Consider the following 25,318-nt stretch of genomic DNA (forward strand, 5'->3'; position numbering starts at 1 on the left):
TGTTAAAAGCTGAACTATTTCTTTTTTTCTTTCATAAATTTAGGCCAAAATGCATTCTGCTACATTGGTAAAAAAAATCTCAAAAAGTGTATATTGATTGGTTTGCATGAAAGTCTACAAACTAGGTATACTGGATTTTTGTTATTCTACTAATGGTGGTGATCAGTGACTTAAAATGGGACTGCGATAGTGCTGTGGGAAATCTTATACTAATTGACACTGAGTGGGAACTGACTAACTGCCACTGACATCACCAGTGACACAAATATAGTGATCAGTGCTAATACTATACACTGCCACTGTACTAATGAAACTGGCTGGCAAAGGGTTAATATCTCAGGTAATCAAGGGGTTAATTATGTGCCTATCAATGTGTAATGTGTGCTTATTTTTACTAAAGTGCTCTCTGTTCCTTAGGGTTGATTCACACTGCTGCTACTTGGGATCCAGCTTGTAAGACCTGAAGTTGCATGACATGTGAAATCCCATGTTAGTCAATGAGAGTTGTCCTTTTTAGCACTACTGAAGTCGCTCCGACTTTAGAAAAGGTTCCTGTACTACTTTAAGGTGACTTCAACTGACTTGTGCTCATAGACTTGGAAGTCCTCTCCAAGTTGGGTCCTCAACTATATTGATGTGATTTGGTTTCAACATTACAGGAAGATTACACAGGCATTCCCTGAAAGTCGCTTTAAAGTCACATTAAAGTAGTACTCATCAAGTTGCCTGGATATCGCTAGGAAGATACCTGGCAAAGTCATACCATAAATCACGTGACTTTCAGGTCACAGTAGTGTGAACCAAGCCTTATTCATGGTTTGTAGGGATAAGAAACAGAGAGATTGTTCCTTCTGTATGGAATCCTGTGTTGTCAACACATGACTCTGGGCTTTGATTGGATGCAGCCGATCACCATGTCTCAGGGGGAGGGGAGAAATGTACAGAGCAATATATTCATCGACAAAGCACCAGGCTTTGTAGCAAGTTTGACGGAAACAGGTGAGCCTAAATTTCTTCTTTACTAAATAGCTAGTTGTATTTTTTTTTATCTGTATCGGAATTTGGCTTTAGGAATGTGTTGAACTAGGTTGAAATCTAGACTGAAACACAAAAACAATTGTGACTGAATGCTGAACAATAGTATAATGCATGTACCTGCTGTTATGGGGGTAACCTGCTTTTCATCTTCTTTTTCAGTGTCTTAAAAAAAAAAAAGGATATTCTGTCAGTGACTGAAACCAAAAATATTTTATGAGTATGACAGCGCAACAGTAAAGATCTATCATTTCCTTAACAGAAATTTCTAAACAATCATTTATACCTTTAACAGTTGTTACTTGTTTACAGAGACACTATTATATATATATATAAAAAAAATAATCAGACTGCTAACATAAATGTTTGAAATTACTAATAACTAATGCTATCCTAGCTGTAGCAATTTATTTACTGCTCCCTCAGGTTGCTGGTTAACTTAAAACAAAAATGTCAGACATTGCTACCTTGGCACATGTGATAAAGAGGAGCCATCTCCCCCTCCACAGGAACACACTGAACCTGGAGCAGCTTCCCATCCTATCCCTCCCTCCCGGACCCTGATTCCAATGCTCAGTACAGGCAAAGAAAACCCTGTCTACAACCACAGTTGTCCACTCTCATCCCAGCCCTGATTCCAGTTCAATGAAAATTCTTACAGAGCCCTGTATGCTTCATGGGCAGCAGTTAGACACCCTGGTGATGTCAGATATGGGAAAAGGGAAGGTTGTATTAGTATGAAACAACAAAGGAGATGGGGAAAAGAGGGAACAATCTGGTCTGGGCAGCTACTTGGTCTGCCAGATCTATACATACTTTTTACCCACTGTATGTATGTTAGCAGTTTAAAGTGGAAGTGCCCTACCTTCACTGTGTCTCTGCCCACGCAATATCATCAACCATCATATGGCTTGGTATCTTCATTATTTTTACCATTTGGTGAGTCAATTGTGGTCGCATTGCTACTTTAATTGGCGTCATTTATTTTAGGTGTCAGGTGCTTTCTCTTTCCTTCCTCCCCTTCTCATCCCCCTCCCTCCTCCTTCTTTCTTCTCCCCCCATCCCCTCCCCCTTTCCCCCCCTTTCCCTTACCACCTCAGTTCCCGCCCTGTCCCCCCCTCCCCCTTCCTTCCCTCCCCCTTCCTTTTTCCCTTTCCCTCCCTTCTTCCCCCCCAGCCACTGTCCCTTGTTCCCTCTCCCCCCCCCCGCTGTATTTTTTGTCATACCAATTTTCTTTGTTTTTACTGTATTGTTTGTTTTATAGAGTGGTTGTCCTGAAGAAGTGGTTATACCACAAAACTAGTTGAGACTTAGACCATGCCATATGTCTGCAATTACAGAAATTGCCTAGAGCCACTCCAGGCTTCTGTTTTTTCAATTTTAATTATGTATCAATTGTATATTTTTTTACATGTAATAAATCTTCCTTTTACCCTACATGCATGTCAATGTTATCGTACCAAGACAGTCCTTAATTTTTAGGGGGAGGGAATGTTTTGGGGTCAGCTTCAGCCACTGTCCCTTGTTCCCTCTTTTCCCCATCTCCTTTGTTGTTTCATACTTTCCCGGATGATGGTACACACATAACGACTATTAATCTGTTTCTGTTTAGGCTATACTCAAAATTCCTGCACAAGGTTGGATTAGTGTAGACTATTTAATACAGGATTCCTAGGACACTTCTTGAAGAAAATTGTGGCATCTTTAGTAACAAAAGACATAACGAATTGCTGAAACAAGGAGAGCGCTTGTTAATGCTAATTTTAAACATTCTATTCAAGTTCGTAACCTGAAAAATGTAAACTGACATCATATAGCCAAAGACCAAATATAGCCTTTTGAAATAAATATAACAATATTTTTCATATATACCTGTTACAACTGGAGCTGCTACTTTTAGTTCTTCTTTGACAGGTTCAGCAACTAAAAGAAGAATTTTATATACGCTGTATTACATATGTATGCATTTACACATTTTTGAGAGAAATTAAATGATAATGATTTTCCAGACCATCAGTTTAAGGATAATCTTAAAATGATGAATTATATGTGTATGCATATATATATTTTTCTGATGGAAGTTAAGTGATAATGATTTCCAGGGGCATCAATTCAAGATTAGGATAAATATTAATACCTGTTGGGATTGGTAAGACCACCATGTCTTCTTTTTCTGGCTCTGAAACAAAAAAAACAAACAAATACAGTATTAAGCTTAGCTACAAAACTCATATACAGGCATACCCCACTTTTAAATACACAATGGTGTTTATTTACTAAAGCTGGGAAGCGCAAAATCAGGCTCCCTTCTGCATAGAAACCAATGAGCTTCCAGGTTTTATTGCCAAGCTTAATTGAACAAGCTGGGGTTAGAAGCTCATTGGTTTCTATGCAGAATTGAGCCTGATTTTGCACTTTTCAGCGATAGTAAATAATCCCCATTGTGTACTTAAAAGTGAGGTATGCCTGTAGTAAATAGTATTGTGCAAAATGTCATAGATTGAAGAGATAAAACCCAGGACTGGGTTCACAATGCAATGGCTTGGATTTACTAAAACTGGAGAGTGCAAAATTTGGTGCAACTGTGCATGGTAGCCAATCAGTTTATAACTTAAGCTTGTTCACTTAAAGTGATTGTAAGCCCAGGTTCAGCTGAAGCCGTGCGAGTTCAGCTGAATTCGCATGATTTCACTCCCTCTCTGTCAGGCCCGATTTCGGCTGCGATTACAGAGACATATGTCAACGTAAATTGCAGTCCGAAATCACAAAAAATAGTACAAAAACTACTTTTTGAAATTAGTATAGCGCCACCGATGCAGCATCACACCGATTAGGATGTGCCATTGCCTGCAATTGCCAGCAAATTCCGCTGATTTGACATGCAATTTGACATGTCAAATCGCACCAGTGTGAACCAGGGCTAAAGGTTTTTTTTTTTTTTTTTTTTAAATAAGAAACATGTCATACTTACCTGCTCTGTGCCAGGGTTTGGCACAGAGCGGCTCTAATCATCCTATTTTGGGGTCCCCCAGCGGTGCTCTTGGCTCCTCTGCTTCGACAAGTGCCCCAAACGAGGGTTGATTTCCATGTGGGTACCCATTCAGGCGCGCTCCCGAGTCCTGCTGCTGCGTCCATTGACACAGACAGCAGAACTCAGCCCCGCCCCCGGCTCCTGTGTTACTGAATTTGATTAACAGCAGCAGAAGCCAATGGCTCCTGCTATTATTAATCTATCCATTGAGGACCCGAGATAGTGTCTGTAGCTGCTGGGCTCGTGCTTGTTGCTGGAACGATCGGGTTCAGGTAAGAAAAAGGGGGGCTCAGATTTAGTAAACCAACCCCAATATTGACAATATTTAAAGTTGAAGTTTAACCTGTTTATATTTTGCTTATATTGTGTCCCTATTGGGGAAACTTACCTTCTTTTCCTGTACTGGTGACAATGTCACTAGGGATGAGCTGTTGGTTCAGTCCAAATGTAGGTATGGGCTGAACTCTGGCTGTTTGAGCGTTCTGATGAAGGCTCAACCCTGGTCCCCTGTTCAGTGGGAGCTAAAAACCATGTATGTGTGTATTTCTGCCACTTCTATATATGACATCACTGCCCAAATATGGCCACTGTATCACTGCATTGGTACTCATTCCCTAGGGTAGTGCTCACCCCCCATTCTCTTTTTCTGACACACAGTGGTGGCCCGCTCAAGCTAGTCACAAAAAAAGGCCATTTAAGAAAAAAAAGGTCCTTTAAGTGCCCTGTGTTTGGGCGCCTGACACAGTTCACTTTGGGTAGCATGACACTAATGCAATCACGTGATTGCAGGCAAGATGCTTAATTTGCAGGGTTTTCTGATGCTTTGTGGCGCAATGCAGTGCGCCTCTATACTCCCATAGTGTCATTCGTCTTGCTGTGTTTTGTTGATTGGCACCGCTGTAGGTGCCAATCCCTTGCCGCAACATCACTTTCTTAATTTCTCTGTACCAGTGAGAAGCCAGAAGTGATGTCGCCGCTGCTTTGATGGAATGCGTGGCCCCAAGCGGGGCCTATTTTCAGATCAATTGAAGATTGTTTTGGCAAACCCTGACCCTCTCCCTGTTTTAAATGCCATTGTGTGCTGTGCTGACATCCTCATGTGTACAGTATAACATGGCACTGTTCTGAAATATAAAGGATATACAATTATTTTTAAAGGCAAAGCCTTCTTTTTAGTTTTGGATAAAGTGGGAATGGTTAGAACATATGTTTATTGCATTTTATACGATCTTCTGTTTCAATAGTATTTATTGTGTTTTTAAATAAAGTACTAATATGAAAAAAGGTGCATGAAAGTGAAATAACATCCACATGGTTTCCAGAAATCAAAAGCATTGTACATAAATGATTGCCAGGACCTAAGCACAATATACAATATTTAACAATTATAAGCTCTATACAGAGATCAATCTGCATGAGCACTTTAACTGTTGGGTGTATAATTTGGACGCCTTGGTGCGGAGGTGGGGGAGGGGAGGGGGAAGGAGAGTGGTACAAGGGTATATGGAGTCCGGGTGGGCACCACAACAAGAACAAAATATAGTGGAAAGCCAGGTGCGGCTACAGTGTATATGATAAAACCTGGCGTGTCTAAGAGACCAAAAACTCTCAATAATGGTTTAGAGTGGCTTACAATCAGAGAGCTAACTGGTCCTGCATGTAGTGTGGGAACAGGTAGGAACAGAGAAAGAGTACAAAAAAAGATAGAGAGAAAGAGAGAAGGAAACAAGAGAAAAGTGCTCCCTTCGACCCACCCCACTTGGCTTCCTCAGTTCCTCCTGTTTATATTGGTGACTGTAAATATCTAATCTAGGGGTTCCAAACACTCTCAATTTTTGGACTGACCCAGGGGGAAAAGTGCATTATTAAAAAGGGAAGCTACAGGCATATGTGGGGACCCATAGAAGGTTAGTTTTACAAGTCACGTCCCAGAGCCGGAGGGAGTGTGATAGTGTTGAAATCAGATGGCTCTACTATTCTTATAAGGAAGCCATAGCAGGAGGTCGATTGTGTGTGGAGCGCCCGACTGAGCATCTAGCATGATTCAGTCGGGTCTGCATGTCGAAGAAAATATTTGAATTAATTGTATTATCTGGGCTGCTTTTTAGTACCTCTGGAGTTGGGGAACCCCCTAACCCCCTCTAGATTTGGGGATATACAAGGTCCAGTCTAGGAAAGGCAGTCTTTTTAAGAGCTATTACATTACCCACCCAGAAAAGAGTGTATGAATGCAGTTTCCATAGAAAAATATAAAGGAGCATAATTAGCTTGATGTAGCATAGAGATGTCCAGAGTAAGTTTTACCCCAAGGTATGGAAGCGAGTGAGCACACCATTTGAAAGGAAAATAAGCTTTGACTTAGGTTAGGAGTGGAGCAGGAAGTTTACATTAAAGCGGAGGTTCACCCTAAAAACATTTTTCTAACATTACATTGTGCTCACTTCCAACATTGACAGTATGCTGATTTTAATTTTTTTTTGCTGTATATACCGTCGTATAGCTATTCCCCCCCCCCCCGGCTTCCGGGTAGTGGCTCCCGCAGGAGTGGGCATTCCTATGCAGAGGCTAAGTGATTGACGTGATGAGAAAAACTTTCCCCCGGCGCATAAGGCGCGTCACCAGTTTCCGAAAGAAGCCGAATGTCAGTGCGCAGGCGCCGTATAGCGACGTATAGAGCCGACTCGCAGTTCGGCTTCTTTCAGAAACTTGTGACGCGCCTTATGCGCCAGGGTTTTTTTGTCATCACGTCAATCACTTAGCCTCTGCATAGGAATGCACACTCCCGCAGGAGCCACTACCCGGAAGCCAGGGGGGAAAATAGCTATACGACAGTATGTACAGCAAAACAAAACAAAAATCAGCATACTGTCAATGTTGGAAGTGAGCACAATGTAATGTTAGAAAAATGTTTTTAGGGTGAACCTCCGCTTTAAGTGCCTCCAATTTAGTTTGATTTACTCTCAGACAAGAAATTATCTCAAACTAGGACAAAGTTTTGAATAGGTTAGGAAGGCATACCACCAGTTCCGTAATAAACATTAATAGATTGTCTGTGAATTTTAAGTATTTGGGAATTTTAGCACCACCAGCGATACCTTGAAAATCTAGGTTCGATATTGCAACTATAGCCAATGCTTTGATCATGATAATGAATAACAGTGGGGAGAGAGGGCAACTCTGCCTAGTACCTGTTCTTGTATTTATGACCTCTGAGTTGTATCCATAGGCAATGATTTTGATGATTTTGGCATATGAGTCGAAAATAGAGCCCCAAGGAAAGGACTTACTATAGGTCCAAAATTCCATTGCCATGAAATATGAAAAAGAAAAGGCCAAGAAAGGCTTTTTTTCAGAATATGAGAACGTCAGGGATTAGCTTAATTGGCCAGCAGTGTCCCAGGATAGTCTTCTTGAGTATAAAGTTTTGCACAGCTTTGGACCTTTTTTCCGCTTTTGTCATTAAGCACAAGTTCAGTTCCAGCCAGAGAATGTTGATTTTATCTCTAAGATCTAAGTCCAAGTTTTGTTTATGTTTAGATAGTAAATCAGCCAGCTGGCATTCTTTATGATGTTTAAGTGATTTTGAGGATTTTTTTTAAGCAAGCCGCCATTTAGATGAGATATCCTTTGGCCTTAAGAGCCATCCAATTAGTCAAGGGAGGTGTCAACAGGGTAATTTTGTGCAAAACAGTTTTGAACTTGTTGCTCAATGTCAAAATATACAGAAGGGTTGCTAAGAAGGCAGTCATTTAAGTGCCAAGGTATGGGCCAGCTCAACAACAAGGTACATTTCAAATAGTCCAAAACACTGAATAGTTTAACTCCCACCAAATATCTACTAGGTCATGGTAATATAAAAATGTTGCTTTTTATATGTTTTTTAGGACCCAGATGAATTATTTCACCCTCTCTTTTTGTCCCAATGATGATGTGAAAAACAAAATGATAGAATTATCAACAGAGCAGGAAGTGGGGCTAAATATTTAAAAGGAGGCATCTGTTTAAGTAACAAATGACTAAGTAGGGAAGTATCATTTCTTTTGGACATATTTCCTCTCACTTCCCGTCCCAAAGACACATCAAGACATAAAAGAAAATCTCCTCAAAAGAACACAGACAAAAAAAATCAGCTGGTGAAGTTACCTGGAGGAATCACAACCACATATTCTTCTTCCTTTTCTTTTATTGGTTCTAAAAAAAAGGATTTGCATTCTCATTAGAAATATAAAAGAAACGATAACACAGTATAGTAAACAGTATATTGTAATTAAAAAATTACTTATGTTAATTTCCTAAATACTTTTTCCATTTCAAGATATTTGTGTGGATGATTAAGCCAATGAAATTATACACCCCCCGAAAATATAGTCGATTATAGCAGTAGCGTCCTAAAACTGAGACCAATTACATATGAGGATGTGTATGCCTTAGGATTAAACTAAAATATAATCTTTTTTTTCTGTGAAAAAAGTGATGACATCAATACATCTTCAGCTTTAAGAAAGTAAGTCTAACTATACAGGATTTCTCTCATTAAATCCAAAAGGCTGAATGAGATAAATCAGTAAATTCCACCATTCACACTATACAGTATAGCATGGATGGAGGAATCTATGCTGATTTTAATTGTATTCACACAGCCACAGTACCCACGTTTTCCTGAAAACCCAAACAGTGATCTGGTCAGCAATTTTCCACCTGGCTCCTTTGAATTTAAAATGGACATTTGCTCAGCCAGGTTGTGCTGACAGGGGCTCAAATTCCTGAACATTTGAGCTGTGGATGGCCAGCTTAACTCTACTTCAATGAGTTAGGCTGGGTTCACACTGGTACCGACTTTGATCCCCGACAATACCAGGCACTGTATATGGTATGAATCTTTAGGAAGAACTTCACAGTAAATTATTAAAAAACACACATCATGGGTTCCCCCTCTAAGAGCATACCAGACCCTTCGTTCTGGTATGGAATTTAGAGGGAAACCCCTACGCCTAAAGAATCATGTGGGGATCCCCCTAAAATCCATACCAGACCCTTATCCGAGCACACATCTTGGCAGGTCAGGACAAAGAGTGGGGATGAGCGAGCGCGCCCCATTCCTGAACCATACCAGGCCGCATGCCCTCAACATGGGTGGTGGGTGCTTTGGGGCAGGGGGGCCTGGGTCCTCCCACCCCAAAGCACCTTGTCCCCATGTTGATTTATGGTTTATGGTCGTTGGTTGTCAGAATCTGCGAGCGGGGGCTTATTGGAATCTGGGGCCCCCTTATTTGATTCCGACCCCCCTACCCTATGTGTCCTTGGGCCTTTTGACACATTTTTGGGACCATTGTCATTTTCACAGCTCTATAAAAATGCACTGATTACTGTGAAAATGACAATGGCAGTGAAGGGGTTAACCACTAGGGGGCACTTAAGGGGTTACGTGTGCCCTGATTTGTGTTTCTTACTGTAGGGGGCGTGGCTGGACGTGTGACATCACTGATCATCTTTCCCTATGACAGGGAACAGACGATCAGTGACAAGCCACAGAGAAGAACGGGAAGGTTTGTTTACACTCACCTCTCCCCGTTCTTCAGCTCCTGTGACCCAATCGCGGGACACTGGCGGCGATCGGGCGTGGTCACGGATCTTCGGACCTGGAACGCAAGCGATCTGGCGGCGGTGCGTGCGCGACCCACGGCTGGGCACTGAAAGGGCAACGTACCTGTACGTGCTTGTGCCCAGCCGTGCCATTCTGCCAACGTACATTGGCGTTAGGTGGTCCTCAAGTGGTTAACATTCTCCCAATTTAAGCTTTTTGTTCAACTTTCAACCACTGCTAAACAAACAATGGCAAAAGCATGGAAATCATTAACACTGGCATTGGCTGAAACAAAGAACAGTATGAATTCTGCACTGTATCATGCCAAAATGGCTGCCATTAAAGGTAACCATATCCAGAAGTTCAAGAAAATATGGAACCCATGGATAAAAACTCACCTACCCCCACATTTTAATGATTCTGTTCTTCAGCCATGGTAACTGTTTATTAACAGAACTGAGAAACCACACTTTTATTCATACAGGTAATTACTGTGCTGAACCGCGCTCTGGTACATGAAGCGACCTTGTGAACTTACCCTATATCTAATCTTTTCTTTACCCCCTTTCTCTTACCTTTCTTCATATTCTCCTTTTTTTCTATTATGAGTTAATTTATAATATTTGTTTATATATATCAGCTCAATATTAACACATGTTTGACCTACACATGTACAATTTCTTAAAGGGTTACTTTTATTATTTTTTAATAGTTACAATACTTGTACTAACATGATAAAATAACATAGAACAGTTAATTATATGTATGTGTTGAAATTTAGCACTAACCAAAACATGCTATGTTACCTACATATACATTTGTTATTGTTTAACAAAAAGCTTGTCTATATATCCTTGTACATGTAAAAACTGTACTTTTATTCTATTGTGCAATCAATAAACCTTTTTAACAAGGAAAATTGTTTTCTGTTTTGATAGCCATAAAGAGCAGATACTGAAGATACAGATACAAAGTAGTCAACTGGGGAGGAAAGGGGGATAGAGGGATTCCAAAAATGAGACTGTCCAGCTAACTAAAAGAGGGACAGTTGGGAGCTATGTTATCAGTATTTCCCAATTATTAACCATCTATCCTTCAATTTGAATTCCAGTCTCTAACTAACTAAGCCTAAAACTGCTTTTACCCCCCCCCCCCGCCCCTTCTTACTCTTATACTAACTAGGATGCTTATACTTACCCATTCTCAGGGCACTCAGGGTAGTTAGAGCAAAAGTTAGAGGGGGTGGGATCAGTTTAAGGCTTATTAACTAGAGCCTGGGATTACACTTTAAAGCTAAACTCCAGTAATGGAGCAAAATCTAACAAAATGTTGTGCTTAGCTCCCATGTCATGAATCATTTTTTGTGTGAACTTTGCCCCCACAACATTTGATCTTCTGTGTTCTGAATGTTCTGTGTTATTTGGTCACTCACATGGCAGTTGACTTCCTGTAGAGGGGTGCCCGCAGCCAGCTCTCTCTTCGTTAAGTGACTGGTCCCCTCAATATACTTACCCCTCACACCATGATTCACTTTAGACAGCACCTATAGTACCTAAACAGAACCTGTTACTACGTACGTCAGATTGAGGTAGAGGGAATGGTTCATATGAAGATGCAAACTAAGCCTGTCCCTGTCCATTACTTCCTCTTCTACCTTTGCTGCCCTTATTTTCTCCCTTTTGCATCTCAGAGCACAGTTGTTTTGATTGGGGAAACAATGGGCAATGTAGTTGAAGAGAAGTGGGGGTGGTAGGTATTTAACTCAATAAGCATCCAAAGAATATAACTGGATTTTATGGGATAAAATATTTTCTGAAAGATTCCAGGTGCTGATCTGAATCAAGATGCTTCCCCACACAGTTCCATATCTTTTACAAAAACACCTGCAGATTAAAGTGTCCATTAAATCTTGTAGATTTTAAGTGAGGAAGGGCTAGAACCTCTGATTGATTTTTACTGCTTTCTTATGCCGCGTACACACGATCATTTTTTACAACCCGAAAAACGACATTGTTTAAAACGTTGTAAAAAAATAGAGCACGTTCAAATTTTTTTTTGTCGTTTTTCAGAACCCGAAAAATGCTCTGAAGCCCACACACGATCGTTTTAAATGACATTTTTTAAAAACGTTGTTTTTTACAACCCAAAAAATTATCGTGTGTACGCGGCATTAGCCTCTGTTTCACCTGGTGCACTGAGCAATTTCCCCTCATGCATTGTCAAAGAGACTACTGTATCGCCAGAGAGGAATAGAGCAGGGGTCTCCAAACTTTTCAAACAAAGGGCCACTTTATTGCCCTTCAGACTTTAGGAGGGCCGGATTGAGGCTAGCAAGGGAAGAAAAAGTCATGGGCCCGGCATCAGTGAGAACATATATGGCCTCAGGGTTAGTGGTCAATAGGAAGAGGAATATTCCCCCTATTAGTAGGAGGAATAGTATCCCATCATTGGTATCAGTGGATAATATAGTGCCCCATTGTTGGTGTCAATGGGAGGAATAGTGCCTCATGTCAGTGGGAAGAATTGTGCCCCAAGGGCCGGATAAAGGCTAGCAAAGGACCACATCTGGCCCTCGGGCCACATTTTGGAGAACCCTGGAATAGAGAAAAAATGTGCAACAGGGACACAGACTGAAAAAGGTGTCAGGGGTACTAGTTTTTCACTACTCTGCTGAGCAAAAAAATACTGAACATTTTTTCTGTCAGTTTTTGTTAAGGATTTACTGTCAATATGTGTCTAGTTAAAATGTCATCACCATTGCAGGAAGTGAGGAGAAATATTTCTACTGTTGTCCCAAATAGCAGTAAAATCTCTCTGAGGTTTACCCACTCTTGCAAACACTAAGTGGTAAGGCTAGCCGCAGGCTAGCCTATGTTTGTAGGAGGAGTCAGAGGGCTATTTATCCCTCCTCCCCTCTAATCTCCGGCGTCGGTGGGATTTCTGGGAACCGCACGTCACTTCCGGTTTCATACAGAGCGTGGCAGCAGCTACGGCAGGTGTCTCGTGGTCCAGCTTCTGATCCAGCTGCCGTAGCGATGGCTGCCATAGAGGCGGTATTCTGGGGGGGCGCGTCCGCTGCCCACCCACCCATTGGGCTCTCCTCAGGATCCCCAGCGGGCCGCACAGTCTGCACCCTATCCTCAGCATGACCACCACTCCTCCATGGCTGTAGTTGTGGCGGTTCTCTCCCGGGACTCGCGCCGGGTACCATGGGGGGGGGGACGGGACTGTACACCCATTCAGCCAGGCACTTGCTTCATGGGGGCCGCCCGCTTCTTCTCTCGGGCTCACGCTCTGTGGGGGGTCCCTCTGTGCACCATCCCGATCCTCTGGGCATACTGTGAGAGGGAGGGCCGTCTGTCCTCCCACTCCTCCGGGCACTCACGGTGACATCCACGTGGTACAGGGCTCCATGAAGGTCGCCCGCCTGTCCCCCCCCCCCCCCCCCCCCCGTTTTCTCAGTCTCCAGGTACGCATCGGCCTGCTCCTTGCAAGGGGGCCACCCACTCGTCTGTCCATCTACTATTGCTGTGCCCGTGCAGGCAGCCGAGAGGGGGGTCGCCGTGTCACAGGTTTGGGGGGGTGGGGCTGCTGCTCCCAAGGCGCTCGCCATCCATCTTTCCATCGTGGAGTAAGGGGCCCTGGTCCCTGACTACTGAACACCATATGCTGTGCTGTCTGGTACACACTTCATATTACTGCCCTCTGCAAGCTGTGTACGTTGAGTACACTGGACCCCAAGAAAATTAAATATAATCAATCCAAAGGGATTTCAGGGAGCACATGCTTGGGCCGGATGTGCCCTGGCATGGCCCCGTGGGGGTGGGGTCTTGCATGATAGTCAGGCTTCTTGGGGTCACGGTTCAGGGGGAGGGGGGGGGGCGGTTGGTGGGGTGTCATCGCATGTTCTTGCCTCACGTTCATGGCATAGCGGTTTTGTCAGCAGTATGTTTCCGTCATAGCGGTATTGTCAGCAGTATGTTTCTGTCATAGCGGTTCTGTCAGCAGTATGTTTCTGTCATAACGGTTCTGTCAGCAGTATGTTTCTGTCATAGCGGTTCTGTCAGCAGTATGTTTTTGTCATAGCGGTTCTGTCAGCAGTATGTTTTTGTCATAGCGGTTCTGTCAGCAGTATGTTTCTGTCATAGCGGTTCTGTCAGCAGTATGTTTCTGTCATAGCGGTTCTGTCAGCAGTATGTTTCTGTCATAGCGGGTCTGGCATAGCATGTTTCTGTCATAGCGGGTCTGTCAGCAGTATGATTCTGTCATAGCGGGTCTGTCAGCAGTATGATTCGGTCATAGCGGGTCTGTTATAGCATGTTTCTGTCATAGCTGTTCTGTCAGTAGTATGTTTCTGTCATAACGGTTCTGTCAGCAGTATGTTTCTGTCTTAGCGGTTCTGTCAGCAGTATGTTTCTGTCTTAGCGGTTCTGTCAGCAGTATGTTTGTCATAGCATTTCTGTCTCAGCGGTTCTGTCAGTAGTATGTTTCTGTCATAGCGGGTCTGTCAGTAGTATGTTTCTGTCATAGCGGGGCTGTCAGTAGTATGTTTCTGTCATAGCGGGGCTGTCAGTAGTATGTTTCTGTCATAGCGGGTCTGTCAGTAGTATGTTTCTGTCATAGCAGGGCTGTCAGTAGTATGTTTCTGTCATAGCGGGTCTGTCAGTAGTATGTTTCTGTCATAGCGGGTCTGTCAGTAGTATGTTTCTGTCATAGCGGGTCTGTCAGCAGTATGTTTCTATCTTAGCGGTTCTGTCAGCAGTATGTTGCTGTCGTAGCGGTTCTGTCAGCAGCGTTTTTTGTCGTAGCGTGTTTTGTCGTAGCGTGTTTTGTCGTAGCGTGTTTTGTCGTAGCGTGTTTTGTCGTAGCGTGTTTTGTCGTAGCGTGTTCTGTCAGCATCATGTTTCGGTCGTAGCATGTTCTGTCACAGAGCGTTTGCTATCGCTGCTCTGGCGTTAGTATTTCTGTCACAGCAGCTTAGTCTTGGCGTGTTTCTGTCGTGGCGTGTTTCTGTCGTGGCATGTCTGTCTGTATGTCGGTGTCGCGCAGGTTCAGCTCATACCGGTAGCCGTTTCATCTTCGTTCGTTGCCATGTCTCATCATATTTCGTAGGTTTGCTTCCTGGTCCAGCTGGCTAGGGCTCACGTCTCGGGATCTGTCACGTCTACAGGTCCTTTTGTGCTGAGGTTATCATTTTATAGATGATGGTTGACCCCAATCTTCTCGCCTGTCACGTCACGTCTTACCATGCTTACGTTTCATTTCACCTGCAGGACTACCCACCACGGTCTGTGGGTACACGGGTCCTCAGTGTTCTGTTGCGCAGCAGGTCACTTGTGCTCACTAGTTTTTCACCGGGGGGTCGTCAGGTTCATTCACATGCTGGGGTCCCTCCAGGCAACTGCATGTCTTCATGCTTGGGTAGGCAGAGAGGGGCTTGTGTTTCTTTTTGGGGTTCTACTTCAGCGTGGTTCGGTCACATAGCTTGTCGGTGCTATGCAGTCATGGCACACGAACAGCCTTGTAGCTTCATGTGTTTTTCTTTGTCTTGTCATACCATTCTTCCGGGTATAGTTAGCCAGGGTGCGCATCTCAGGATCTGTCACGTCTACAGGTCCATACGGGCTGAGGTTTCGTTTTTAAATGATTGTTGACCACAATCTTCTCGCCTGTATACCATACGTCATACGTGCACGTTCATTCTTACGCCTATACATCTACCCACCGCGGTCTGTGGGTACATCGGCCCTGAGTGTTTCGTTTTTAATTACCTGTCTCTGCGCGGCAGGTTACTCGGGCTCACTTACTGCTTACACTTATCACATAGACTTGGGTGGGATCTGTCAGGTCATGCACGCGCTGAGGTCTGGTCATTTCTGCTCACGTCTTTGGCCCAGGCAGGTACAGAAGGGGGGGGGTGTCTCATGTTTTGTTGTCTGTTGTCTTTTCTTCCTGTTTTCCTAGGGTTGGGCGTGCCGCACGTTCGGGGATGACACATTTTGGTGCATCCTGGCTGCTCCACGTGGGGGTTCAGAGTATGGTAGTACTCCGTCACTCGGGTTGGTCCGTACTTGACTTAGCAGAGCGGTAAGTCAACAAGGGGTTTCCTTTTCCGGCCACAGCAGGGTAGGCGGTACGTTTCAGTTTGTGTCCTATTCCATCCCAGTTACTTCACATACCAGCATGGAGCGTGTTCTGGCCTTTCCTGCAAGGATAATTTTATCAGGGTTCTCGTTCATGAAGTCGTCACTTCTTCTCTACTCATGGTAGGGGTCTGGGCTGTTATCTTTGGGGCTGTTCTCTTGTTCATAGGTTGCCGAATCGTTGGGGCAGGTCTGTTAGTCCAGACTTCCTTGTCCAATTCCCAACCTGTTCCTAGGTGGGGGGTCTCAGTCACTTGGGTAGTTTGTCATGCCATGTCTGGTTCTGTCTGTGTATCGTTGCATATCGCTACTGCGTGTTGGCCTCATCCGTCAACATCAGCTACTCATCTTTCGGGTAGCCGGCTCTCATACCCCTTCCCTTCTATCAGTTTGTCCATTTTTGGCATCTCTCCTTCTCACGTCCCCTTAACAGGTATAGATAGTTAGGCCAGGGGTTGTGGCTGTTTGACAAGGCTACTGGTCTTGCGTCCTATTGGATGGTGTTTGCATTTCACAGGGCTCCTCAGGTCGGCCCTTGTTCCATTCCCCCACGTATCCTCTCGCCATCAGCATTCATGCCCATGTCTGTGCTTTCAGGAGGGAGGCTTAGTCTATCAGTCATGGGACGGTCGTTTGGTTTCTAGGCAGTTGTGCAAGTGCCAACGGATGGGGGGGTTCCTTCTAATCATCGGTTCTTAGTACGCTGGTTTCTGCTGTAGTCACGGATGCTATCGGAGTCGTTCTTTGAGACTGTCCGGGCGTGCTTCCCTACCGCACAGCTGGTTCATGCCCTTCCACTTTTCATCACACCTATTTCCGGGTCTTTTTGCCCACTTATAGGCGTACTGTCCAAGGCCAATGGCACACCTCAGGCCGGGGTAGTTAGGATGTCGTATTCCTCGGTGATGACTCTGACTACAAGTGGTAAGGCTAGCCACAGGCTAGCCTGTGTTTGTAGGAGGAGTCAGAGGGCTATTTATCCCTCCTCCCCTCTAATCTCCGGCGTCGGTGGGATTTCTGGGTACCCACCCACCCATTCCCCTTTTTTCAATTTTGTCTTTTTTCATCATTTATTTCTTCACTTCACTATCACTTCGGGGTATGCCCACTTATAGGCGTACTGTCCAAGGCCAATGGCACACCTCAGGCCGGGGTAGTTAGGATGTCGTATTCCTCGGTGATGACTCTGACTACAAACATGAAACGTTTTGTAAACACTTAGGGGATTATTATTAATGGAAAGCAGATATTTCTAGCCACTCTCTGTTGTATGCCTCTGCTCCTACCCACATGGTGACCCTTCCGATTCATAAAAGATGGGCTGCACTTTAGGAGCACATTTGTAAAGTACATCATTGTATTTTATGTATTTATTACAGGTACTTAAATAGCACCATCAATTTGTGCAGCTCTTTACATATACAGTATATAGTAGATTCACATCAGTCCCTAACTCACATTTATACTCACACATACCAGAACCAATTTATACAGGAGCCAACTAACCTACCACATTCTAAAATGTCAAATCTAAGCTTTCTATTCCATCATCATAAAGAACTAACCGGCATACTACTGTTTATATGGTGTCAATAGGAACTAAAAATACAGACATTTGTGACAATATACAATCCCTTTTAAAACTGACCTTTGCAGCCACAACTACAAGTGCTTAAAAGATGTTTCAATACACAAAGGATTTGAGCCCAAAGCAAAAAAGGAAAAGGATTATTGGAAGTAACACAATCCAGAATAGGATTATAATAACAGCTGCACCTAAGGCAGGTTATTATAATACTACTATAAATAAGCATACCCTGGATAAATACAGTTGAGAATGAACACTTTGTTAAAGGGGAATGGCACCCAAGTTGGAATTTCAGTTTGGACTGTGTTCCAGTTGGCTGGATCCCCTGCTAAACTCTATGAGACTTGAGTGGTGAGATTTCACAGCAGTAGTTTGTGCTTCCTCCTTCTACTATCAAGACATCAGGATACTTTTCAATCTAATTTAGGGTTTTATTCACCTGCTTGTTTACTCTACATAAAGGAAAATACCCAAGGAAGTTTATGATCAGGCCATTTGACTTTGGTGCAACAGTTTATTGGAACTTGACATTTTACCACTGGAGCCACAGAGAGATTTAAGAAGCCCTGCATGTTATTGAACATATACTGTACACTACCATAAAAAAAAACAAAGGCATTATTCTTTGGTAATATTCAAATTTAGCATAGCTCATATTTGTTCTGCTATTTCAGGCTAAGGAGGATTAATCACACAAAGGTCTTTTTTCACACCCAACTGTTAGGGGCATGGGATGTGGTAAGTGGCTACATTTGTTATTATTTTTTATTTGACCTTTTCTCATTGTACTAATTATTTGTATTATTACTAATAGTCATTTATATTAGTGGTATCAGTAGTGGTTGTGATTGTGACTAAAATGTTTTTCTAGTCTAGAGATACTTGATGCTCCCTTTTCTTGATATATCTGTTTCTTAGATCTTACTTTTTTATGGTCAACATGAAAACATAAAAAAGCCCTTATTCCCTTACTGCAGTTACATATGCATTGTGTTACTTTACTTTAATTAAAAATAATTAGGACTTTGTCTTTAGTAAAGCCTTCTAGTGTGGTAAGCTATTTTCTGTGTAATGACATTTACGAGTACACTCTAGTAGATTTTAATGGACTGGAAAATTAGCTATAGAAATAACTGTAGGCAGTATATAAAGCTTCAGCCTGTGTTTATTTCATTATAATGATGCTGTCAAGGAATAAAAAACAAATTCTGTGACAAATGGCTCATATTTTATCTCATAGTAAAAAAAGACAGTAAAGCACAGGGCCCAACAAAAAAAAGGTTTATGCAAAATCCGGAAGTAAACCTTAAAATATTTTATTGATAATATATAGAGCCCGGGCTGTATAAGGATAATCTTTCTTTGTTCTATCTTGGACATATCTGCTTCAGAGTCAGAAGATTATCTGTAGTTCAAGAAACCTGAACCCATCTATTCTTGTTGGTGTTCTGCACAGTTATAAATAGCTCTACAACACATACTGTATACTGTCTCCAACAGTTAATACTAGTGCAAAGCCCCCTTTAGATCTATGCATTGTGGTAAAACTCATTGCACAAAAAATAACATGCGGTAATGCACATTGTGTAGTACAAACAATTCATTATTATAGGCATCCCAATGCACATATACGTTAGTAGCCTGAATCTTCATGCTGAAGAGGACAACAATGTACATGCCTTGTGTTGTGATATGCTGTGTTACAAAAAGGATAATGTATATTTTGTTGGTGCTTTGGCAACTCAGCTCAGCCAAAAAGAATGGACTGTCATCAAAAAAAGACACTTTAACATGCACAATGATGCATGCTAATCACTTCAAAACCAGGCCAGTTTTGATATTTCTCTTCAAAACCAGGCCAGTTTTAATATTTGCTAGAAAATGTACTTAGAACCCAAAACATCATATATTTTTTTAAGCAGAGGCTCTGGAGGATAACTTGGTGGGTGTTGCAATTTCATTCTTGTTAAATAGTTTTTATTAAGTTTTCATAAGGTATTGTAAGGTATGGTAAGACTAGGGTGGGGGGCATCCGGATCAGTGGTGATGCAATTCAACAGGTTGAACTAGGGGTCTAATAGTCTGCGGTCACAGTGTCTCAGAATGTTGTAATCCAGGGGTCACAGACTCCTCAGAATTTAGGCACATACTTCTGTATGTGAGCCATTAACTTTTTGTTTATCAGGGTCCAATGTATTCTTAATTTTACATCTGAAAAGAAAATACTCTGTGATAGCCAGGCCTTGGCAACAACCTTCTTAGCCGCAGTCAGCATGTGGCTCATAAAAACAAACTGGGAGTTAGAAAGTCATTCTTGCTTGTAATTGAGCAAGTTTCAAGTTGATACAGAACTGAAATTGAGTGGAAAAAGGCATCAAGGAGTTGGTGTACTTGCTGCCAAACTCATCTGACCACCAGGCAGGACCATGTTAGAACGTTTTGTCACATATTTGTGCAACGGTTTATTAATTGCAAATTTTCAGAAAATAATATACTTTTTTGAATTTTAGTGAACCCAAATGCAATATAATACCATTTTTTTTTATAAAATATAAAAGATGATGTTACACTGAGTAAATATATGCCAAACATGTCATTCTTTAAAATTGTGTACACCTTGGGATGGCTTAACAGGTTACCAGTTTAGAACTACACTGGAGATATGGTGCTAGAATTATTGCTCTCACTCTGATGTTCATGGGATACCTCACATGTTTGATGTGATCATCATTTACATATGTCAGCAGGACCTACATGTGCAATCCATTTGTGCATGAGAATGGGGGGGGGGGCTCTTTTTTAAAAATAATTGTATTATATATTGTACCTTTATTTTTTATCAACTTTATTGCTATCAGAAGGGATGAACAACAGCATGTGCCATAACAGGTCCTCTTTTTGGAGAAATCTTAGGTATTTGGCCTCCAAAACAAGATTGGTTTGATCAGTTGCTTTACAAGCTGGTAAACAAGGAAACCAGAACCGTAATTGAAAAAAATCCTTAACTCAGGTTTCCAATGTCACAAAAGAAGAGAAGGAACTTCAGTTCCTTCCACTTTTCACAGTGCATCCAATATAAACTGTGGAAAAAGGAGACAAGCAGCGTCGGGGGGACTGTTTAGTTGATCACTTTTACATCAAAGAGAATTAGTGGCTGAAAAGAATGTTGCAGCTTCAACCATAATCCTTGTATAACCACCTAAATACGAGCTTGTATAAATACAGCATGTACAGTGGTATTGAGGTGGTTAAGGAATGTGCAAAAATGCACTGCAAGAGGCATGGATTTTAACACTAGGGATGAGCCGAACATCCGCCCCCCCCCCCCCGTTCATTTTCATAACAGTACCACAGCAAAATTGCATTTCTAAAGGGAAAAAAAATATTCAAAAATCGCCTCCCTCCTGAACAGTACCAGGCCACATGCCCTCAACATGGGGAGGGTGCTTTGGGGTATCCCCCAAAACACCTTGTCCCCATTTTCATTGGGGAAAAGGGTCTCTTCCCCACAACACTTGCCTGGTGGTTGAGGGGGTCTGTGGGTGGGGGGCTTATCGGAATCTGGATACATTGTACCCATACTCATTCACCAAAAAAAGTGCCAAAAAAGTAAAAATGACAGGAGACAGTTTTTGACAATTCATTTATTTAACAGCTTAAGGACCACCTCCTGCACATTTATGTTGGCAGAATGGCATGGCTGGGCACATGCACGTACAGGTACGTCCACTGCTAGTGCCCAGCCGTAGGTCGCGGGCACGCGCCCGCGACCCGGTCCGAAGCTCCGTGACCGGGACCACGGGACACTGGAGTCCCGTGATCGGTCCCCGGAGCTGAAGAATGGGGAGAGCTGTGTGTAAACACAGCTTCCCCGTTCTTCACTGTGGCGGCGTCATCGATCGTGTGATCCCATTTATAGGGATACACAATCGATGACGTCACACCTACAGCCACACCCCCTACAGTTAGAAACACATATTAGGTCATACATAACCCCTAGTGGTTAACTCCCAAACTGCAATTGTCATTTTCACAGTAAACTAAGCATTTTAAATGCATTTTTTGCTGTGAAAATGATCCCAAAAATGTGTCAAAATTGTCCGAAGTGTCCGCCATAATGTCACAGTCACGAAAAAAAACGCTGATCGCCGCCATTAGTAGTAAAAAAATGTTTTTGATAAAAATGCAAGAAAACTATCCCCTATTTTGTAAACGCTATAAATTTTGCGCAAACCAACTGATAAACGCTTATTGCGAATTTTTTTTTACCAAAAATAGGTAGAAGAATACGTATCGGCCTAAACTGAGGAATTTTTTTTATATATATATTTTTGGGGGATATTTATTAGAGCAAAAAGTAAAAAATATTGCATTTTTTTCAAAATTGTCGCTCTATTTTTGTTTACAGCGCAAAAAATAAAAACCTCAAAGGTGATCAAATACCACCAAAAGAAAGCTCTATTTGTGGGAAAAAAAGGACGTCAATTTTGGTTGGGAGCCACGTCGCATGACCGTGCAATTGTCTCTTAAAGCGACGTAGTGCTGAATCGCAAAACCTGGCCGGGTCCTTTAGCTGCCTAAAGGTCCGGGTCTTAAGTGGTTAAAAAACAAAATGTCCCGCAAAGTCATCCATCTTTAATGACAGCGTCCAATGGAAAAACGTTTTTTTTCTTTTGACAGCTGTTATATAGGCAAGGGCTGGTCACCCGGTGACGTAACAGGGTGACCCTGCTTCCTTCTAAAATCATGTAATGTCACATGACATCAGAGGGGGATGGGGTCACCCGTTTACATCACCAGGTGTCCCTGTCCTCAGCTATATAACAGCTGTCATCGTGAACTAACTGCAGTCAGCAGGACATCTCCCTTGGAGGCAGAGTTTTTACAAGACCATTGGCGCTGTAATTAAAGATGGATTTCACAGGACACTTTCTTTTTTTTTATAAAGAAATTGTTCAGACTGTCTCTTAGTTTTTTTGACACTTTTTTGGGTGAATTAGTAGGGGTACAATGTACCCGATATCCATTCACATAGGGGGTGTGATTTTTATTTTTTTGGGGTACGGGGTTCCCCTTAAAAAAAAGTTGATTTACGTTCGACTTGAGCATCGGGCTCATCCCTATTTGGCACCTTTCAGGAGGAATCAGGTACCTATTTTTACAGGTAACCTGTCTCCACTTCCGGGAGACCAGGCAATGGCAAAGTATGTCAGCAGCTCGGCCCCTTCCTCCCCCTCCCCTTCTGCCGAGAGAGCGCAGAGTGCTTGGCGCATATGCAGTAGGGACCTTGCCGTGAAGCCGAAAGACTACACAGCCGGGTTTACTTTACAAGCAATGGCGGTGACAGCACCCGACCAGCCAATGTAAACATTGGCTGTGGTGCCAACATCGCTGGACTCCAGGACAGGTAAGTGTTCTAATGTTAAAAGTCAGCAGCTACAGTATGGTTTTTGAACCATTGACAACATGTAATTTGTTCATCCTTTGTTGCATCTCAGTGCTCCTAATATTGTTCAAGAAGAATTAAAGGCTCAGACATAGTGTATTTTATCAAGTGAAAACAAATGAATGAGACTCTCACATATAAAGAAAACATCTCTTGATACACATTAAAGCGGGAGTTCATCCGGAAAAAAAAATTTAACATTAGATTGAGGCTCATTTTGTCAAGGGGAATCAGGTGTTTTTTTTTAAATCAAAGCAGTACTTACCATTTTAGAGATAGATCTTCTCCGCCGCTTCCGGGTATGATCTTTAAGACTGGGCGTTCCTATTTGATTGACAGGCTTCCGACAGGCTTCCGATGGTCGCATACATCGCGTCACGAGTAGCCGAAAGAAGCCGAACGTCGGTGCGGATCTTATACGGCGCCTGCGCACCGACGTTCGGCTACTTTCGGAAAATCGTGACGCGATGTATGCGACCGTTGGAAGCCTGTCGGAAGCCTGTCAATCAAATAGGAACGCCCAGTCCCGCAGCCCATACCCGGAAGCGGCGGAGAAGATCTATCTCTAAAACGGTAAGTACTGCTTCGATTTAAAAAAAAACACCCGATTCCCCTTGACAAAACGAGCCTCAATCTAATGTTAAAAATTAAGTTTTTGGGTGAACCTCCACTTTAATAACTTCAAGTAACATCAAAGTTGCACTAGAAGGTAATGAAATTACTTGTACTTGCGGATAATTACTATTGTGTCTAATGATCTCAGGTTTTTTTTTGCTGTCTGTGCCTCCATTGTGTTCCCCACAATTAGTGTTCCTGAAACATTGCTGAAAGAGTCAGGAAATTTGGAGATTTTCCCACTACTCAGTTTCGGTGACAACTTGTCCTTCTCTTTATGAAAATAGGCATCAGGATTAAAGGTAAGAGTGAACCTCCCCAATTGGAACCTGGACATAATTATGCTTTGTCATTTTACTCAAAACTGGAAAATATATAATTGTATAGATACCCAAATTTATTCTACTGGTTAGCATGGTTAGTTCTTACAATTGTTAAATAAGCATCATGGGTAATTTGTTGATGTTTAAAGTGAATCTATACCTAGATCATGCACAAGTATTTTACATATTCTGGACAAGCAGTAACAGAACCTTAAACACACCCTATCAGACCACTGTAGCTATAGGCATTGTGGAGAAATTATCTTCTAAGTTTACACCACAAGCACTGAAATCACAGCTGCTCTCCTGCTTATTTTCTATGGGAGAAGACACTTACTGGTTTGACAGCCATCCAATGTAAACAAACAGCAGGTGTTGTAAGCTATTCAAAGCCAGTTAAAACCTGACCTTATAGTGTATGTGATGATCCAGGAGGATACATTACTTGAGAATATGTACAGCTTTAGAGGTCATTGATGCTTATTTTTAAAGCAGTATCCAACCCAAAAGCAAACATTTATTATATTGCAGCTTACTAATTATTAGATGTAATGGCTGCCTTGATTTTTTTTTTCTTTCTTATATTTTCATTTGGTGATCCAGCCAGTAAGTCTGCTCTTTTTCAAAAGAACAAGCTGTCTTACAGATGTATCAGTTTAAATGGATGGGACAAACCATGTACCACTGACAGGGGTGCGTACAATGATCATCTTGTACTTATTCATGTAAAACTTTTTTTTCCAAAAGGAATGTTTTCTGTAATTGATTATAAAGTGTGAGCTGGAATTTGGCTTCAATTTATTTGTGTATTTAAATCTGTGAGCACATTTAACACTACCCTACCCCCAGACTGACAAAGCTGCTGAGCTTCTTTCAGAGTGGGGACACCCTAGCACAGGAAGTCTGTTACTGTTTAGATTAGCAGGTTAAAACAGAGAAAACAAAGCTAATGTAGCCACCATAACTAGTGATTGGTAAACTGCAATATGAATACATGATTGTTTGGGGTTTTGGATTTACTACCGCTTTAAGCTATTTTACTGCTTGTTAAGAATATGGAAATAACTAAATGTCTATTGTCTGAGTATATGTTTAATTTAAGGCAATATCTACACTGGAAATCAAATATTTTTTCTATTGAGAGATTAAATATTTAATAATACCAAGCAAGAAAGGGAGAACAGCCCTCCTTAAAAGCCAACTTCTAATTTTTTGCATCCAAATGACAAACTTGGTTCCAAAACAGCCTGGTGAGGAGTGAAATGCATTGAGGTTGTTATGGCACCAGGTGAACTATCAGTGCATCATTTGACTGCTAGAGATGGGCGTAAAGACCCCCTGTTTGGTTTGTGACAGAACTTTCAAACATCGCAAAAGTTCCAAGCTGAAACACGGACTCCATTAAAGTCTATGGGACCCAAACTGGAAAAATCAAAAGTGCCTATTTTGAAGACTTACAATATATGCAAGTTATTGGGCAGACAAAGGGTATAGGGGTCTGCCTACTGCCCTGAAGGATATGTATCAATGCAAAAAAAACTTTTTTAAATGAG

At 42.2% G+C, this 25,318-nt stretch overlaps 1 protein-coding gene across 1 annotated transcript in view; it reads right to left on the minus strand.

Annotated features, from left to right (window-relative positions):
- The window catches only part of LOC120935721 (titin-like), a 433,372-nt gene that overhangs the window by 179,713 nt on the left and 228,341 nt on the right, over window positions 1–25,318 (minus strand). Inside the window, exons 20-22 of the mRNA XM_040347780.1 lie at window positions 3,173–3,214; window positions 2,908–2,958; window positions 1,156–1,200 (exon numbers count right to left, since the gene is read on the minus strand). Of these exons, the coding sequence (XP_040203714.1) occupies window positions 1,156–1,200; window positions 2,908–2,958; window positions 3,173–3,214 (138 nt within the window). The remainder of the gene's footprint in view (window positions 1–1,155; window positions 1,201–2,907; window positions 2,959–3,172; window positions 3,215–25,318) is intronic.

This window comes from Rana temporaria, chromosome 4 (genome assembly GCF_905171775.1).
Source record: "Rana temporaria chromosome 4, aRanTem1.1, whole genome shotgun sequence".
Taxonomy (NCBI): Eukaryota; Metazoa; Chordata; class Amphibia; order Anura; family Ranidae; genus Rana; species Rana temporaria.